Source organism: Etheostoma spectabile, chromosome 13 (assembly GCF_008692095.1).
Source record: "Etheostoma spectabile isolate EspeVRDwgs_2016 chromosome 13, UIUC_Espe_1.0, whole genome shotgun sequence".
NCBI lineage: Eukaryota > Metazoa > Chordata > Actinopteri > Perciformes > Percidae > Etheostoma > Etheostoma spectabile.
In genome coordinates this window covers 17,164,625-17,167,858 of record NC_045745.1, presented here as the reverse complement: position 1 = coordinate 17,167,858, position 3,234 = coordinate 17,164,625, and the positions used below count along the sequence as shown (strand labels likewise).

Sequence of the window (3,234 nt, the reverse complement as noted above, 5' to 3'; positions counted from 1 at the left end):
TTCTTCAAAAGAAAAAAAAAAAAAGGCCCAAGCACTCCTCTTGCAAACATTTTTTGCATTTACATTCAGTCACCACTAAAAAAGGTACTTCACCACTAATCATGTTATGTTTAATAATCCTGTTCAATTTTCTTTGAGATTAAAAAGAGAAGCTTCGGTGTGAGGGCTACAAGTTGATATATTTTAAAATGGGATAAAAATCTTTCTATAAAGTTTAATGTCACCCAATACACAAACAGAATTAAGAATTTCTCCATGTTTCATTTGTCCTAAATCCATGTCTACCTGAATCTCCGCCCTCTCTGCTGGTTCATCTTTGCCCTCGGTGCCACTCCATCCACCGCCATGAAGAAGACTTTGCGAGGCTTGATGATCCTGAAGAGCACCTCCAGGTAATGGAAGATGTCAGCAAAGATCTTTTCCTCGGAAATGCGAAAGTGGACATCCTCGTCATTTGGGTGGGAACACTGATGGATAATCCCATTCATGTCCAGATACAGATTGTCAAATTCTGGGATCTGAAGAGAGATAGAAACAGACACAAATGCAATGACTACCTTAAATAAATTGTCAAAATGTATTTCTGTAAAGTGACCAATTTGTAAAAGCTGTTGGAACACATCTCTCAGCAACTTAAACATTGCAGCTCATTTTGTTTAAACATACAGTGGTGTGTCTGCAAAAGGGCTGCACAGTTAATCGCAATATGGACTGGTGCAATATCCAAATCACAGAAGGGGGCAATATTTGTTAAAGGCAAAATCTGTGTCAAACCATTCTGAATGAAGTATTCTGTATTTGTTTGTTGCAGATCCTCCTTTAAGATTTAATAGTAGTCAATGAAAATGAGAGTAATTATGAGAACATGCTCATTCCCTCCAATATCGTGAATCATTTTGCAATATGAGTCAAAATAATAGCAATTAGATATTTTCCTTGTACTGTGCAGCCCTAGTCTGCAAGGGGGTCTCCTTCCCATTTTGAAAGAGCCATAAGTGAAAGTGTCAACTCATGTCAGTCACCAAAAGCATTCTAGTGGGCTCATCCAGCCTGATACAGACAAACAACCAACAAACTCTCTCCCATGACATTCACATCCAAGTTGAAATCTAGGTAAAGTAATAGAGGTGAAAAATATAATTTATGTTTTTTAAACTGTTACTGTTGAGTGACACCAAGTATTAGACAACGGAATAAAACATATTTTCCATATGAAATTTAAACCTGTTGCCATAAAATGTCCTTTTTAATGTCTTCGCGCAAACATCAAAGCTGGCTTACGCAATAAGAGCAACGTCCAGTTGATGAAACTGCTTAAGCACTGAAATACTATCTGCCCCACTACACGGGGAACTGGGTCACTAAAGTCAACTCCTGTGCCGCTGAAGTAGCCTATATAGCTAAGTAATGTAAGGTTAACTCATCAACTAACTAGCTACAGGCTGACCACTTCCTTTTACATTTTAAACAACTCCACTGCCATTGTAAAGCATAGTGCCTGTAAACAAGCGTTAGCTCACAACAGTAACTAGCTGCAGCCTCTTTAACGCTCCATCTCTTGTTAGCGTAAAGTTGGGTAGCTAGCTGACTGTGAGGGGTTTATTGTTTTTGAGAATGTTCTAGCCCAACAAAAAAACTAAACTACCCGGTGGAATCATATGTGACGTTGCTGAGTTATAGTCACGTTGACCGGTTAAGCGTTAACATGTGTAAGCAAAAAAACAAGTGAGTTAACGTTAGTGTTGGAATTTGGTAAATAACGTCACGTCATGTTGTGTGTGTCGTTAAATAAATAATGGAGTCAGAAGTTAATTGCACGACTTCTGGCCTCTCGAAGAGCAAAACATTGGTAAGCTAACTTAGCTAGCTACGTGGAATTAAAAGTTCCACGGCCCGCTTGCGTTGCAATTAGCTCGCTAAGCTAATGCTGCGTTTACGATATTTTCCTTGACGTTAGTTTCCTACCTGATGTTCCTTGACAACTTCACTGAGACAAGGATAGCGCTCAGAAATCCATCGGTAAAATTTCGGTACTCCCATCTTTGCAACGAAAGCCTCAACCTCTGGATGAAATTAGCAAACAGTCAGATATGAAAAAGATGTTTGGCTATGGTAACATGAGAACAACTAGCTAACGTTAGTTGCCTGTGGTCCTACTGCTAAAATATTCCGCCGCTACTCTGAAACCAGTAGTTCCATTTGTTGTTTCCGCCTTTCCCTCCCTGTAGTTGTCCCTAACCGGTCTTCATGATGGAAACCCCCACCAAAAAAAAATGAATAAGGGAGGTAAAAAAAAATAAAACACTTCAAAGTAAAATGTTCAAATATTAACTTTCTGACAAAAAAACAAGATACTAAGCAACTAACTAACATGTTTACATTAGCTAGGCCATTTAGAAATCAATCATTGCATTTACAGAAGCTGAGAACGCTCACAGAGCACTGGGAGAACAGGTGTTGTAGCGAAAGCTGTGACCCATCAGAAACTGTGACCGCAGAGGGCGCTGCTGCACATCGTCTGCCTTTGCGTGGTAGACAATGGAGGGCGAAGAAGAGCGTCCATGCCAACGAAACATAAATACATACATCCAAGGGTGCAGGATATTCGCGGTTTGTTGTTGTTTCCTAAGGAGAACCTCAGGCATAGTAACATATGTTTATCTGAAAGTAAATGGAATTTATTAAGGTGAATTTTCTCTGAAATGTGAGCGCATGTGACCCTACTGTAACTGCTTAATAAATGTAGGTTACCGTAAACTTCAAAATATTGTTTGGGGTGGTTATGTCATCCCTTCACTAATCTGGACACATCTTTTCTTATTTATAGTCATCACAGAGCCAGTTCCTCAGAGGTCACCATATTTTATAAGAGGCTATTTTAAAAGTCAGCCACAAAACAAATATCAAAGCAAATAAATGGCAACTTCTAAAAAAGACAATTAACAGCCAAACACGTTTGCGTTAAATCATATTTGCGCTCATTACCCTTACCCCAGCTTTATAAATAAGTTAAACATGTCATATTGTTTGTCAAGATTACAAATAGGATATTAGGCATACGTTCAAACAGACAGGGCCAGGAACCAATCACAGGTCTCTGTTCATCTGTCAATTACCGCAATAGGCAAAACATTGCGCAAGTCGAAGCAATTAGCCATTTTAGTCATTTTATTTACTGCTGGCCAAAGGTGTTTTTCAGAGGGAGTGGGTGGAAGTTCGTCCTCTGAATCAGAA

At 39.1% G+C, this 3,234-nt stretch overlaps 1 protein-coding gene and 1 long non-coding RNA gene across 4 annotated transcripts in view; one reads left to right on the top strand and one right to left on the bottom strand.

Annotated features, from left to right (window-relative positions):
- LOC116700248 (uncharacterized) overlaps nucleotides 1–757 on the top strand; it is a 17,912-nt gene extending 17,155 nt beyond the window's left edge. The window contains exon 5 of the long non-coding RNA XR_004334607.1: nucleotides 696–757. This is a non-coding gene — a long non-coding RNA (uncharacterized LOC116700248). The remainder of the gene's footprint in view (nucleotides 1–695) is intronic.
- LOC116700246 (5'-3' exoribonuclease 1) overlaps nucleotides 1–2,209 on the bottom strand; it is a 27,655-nt gene extending 25,446 nt beyond the window's left edge. For all 3 annotated transcript variants that reach the window (XM_032533282.1, XM_032533280.1, XM_032533281.1), the window contains exons 1-2: nucleotides 1,966–2,209; nucleotides 286–518 (exon numbers count right to left, since the gene is read on the bottom strand). In XM_032533282.1, the coding sequence (XP_032389173.1) occupies nucleotides 286–518; nucleotides 1,966–2,040 (308 nt within the window). In that variant the 5' untranslated portion in view covers nucleotides 2,041–2,209. The remainder of the gene's footprint in view (nucleotides 1–285; nucleotides 519–1,965) is intronic.
- Between the last annotated feature and the right edge of the window lie 1,025 nt (nucleotides 2,210–3,234).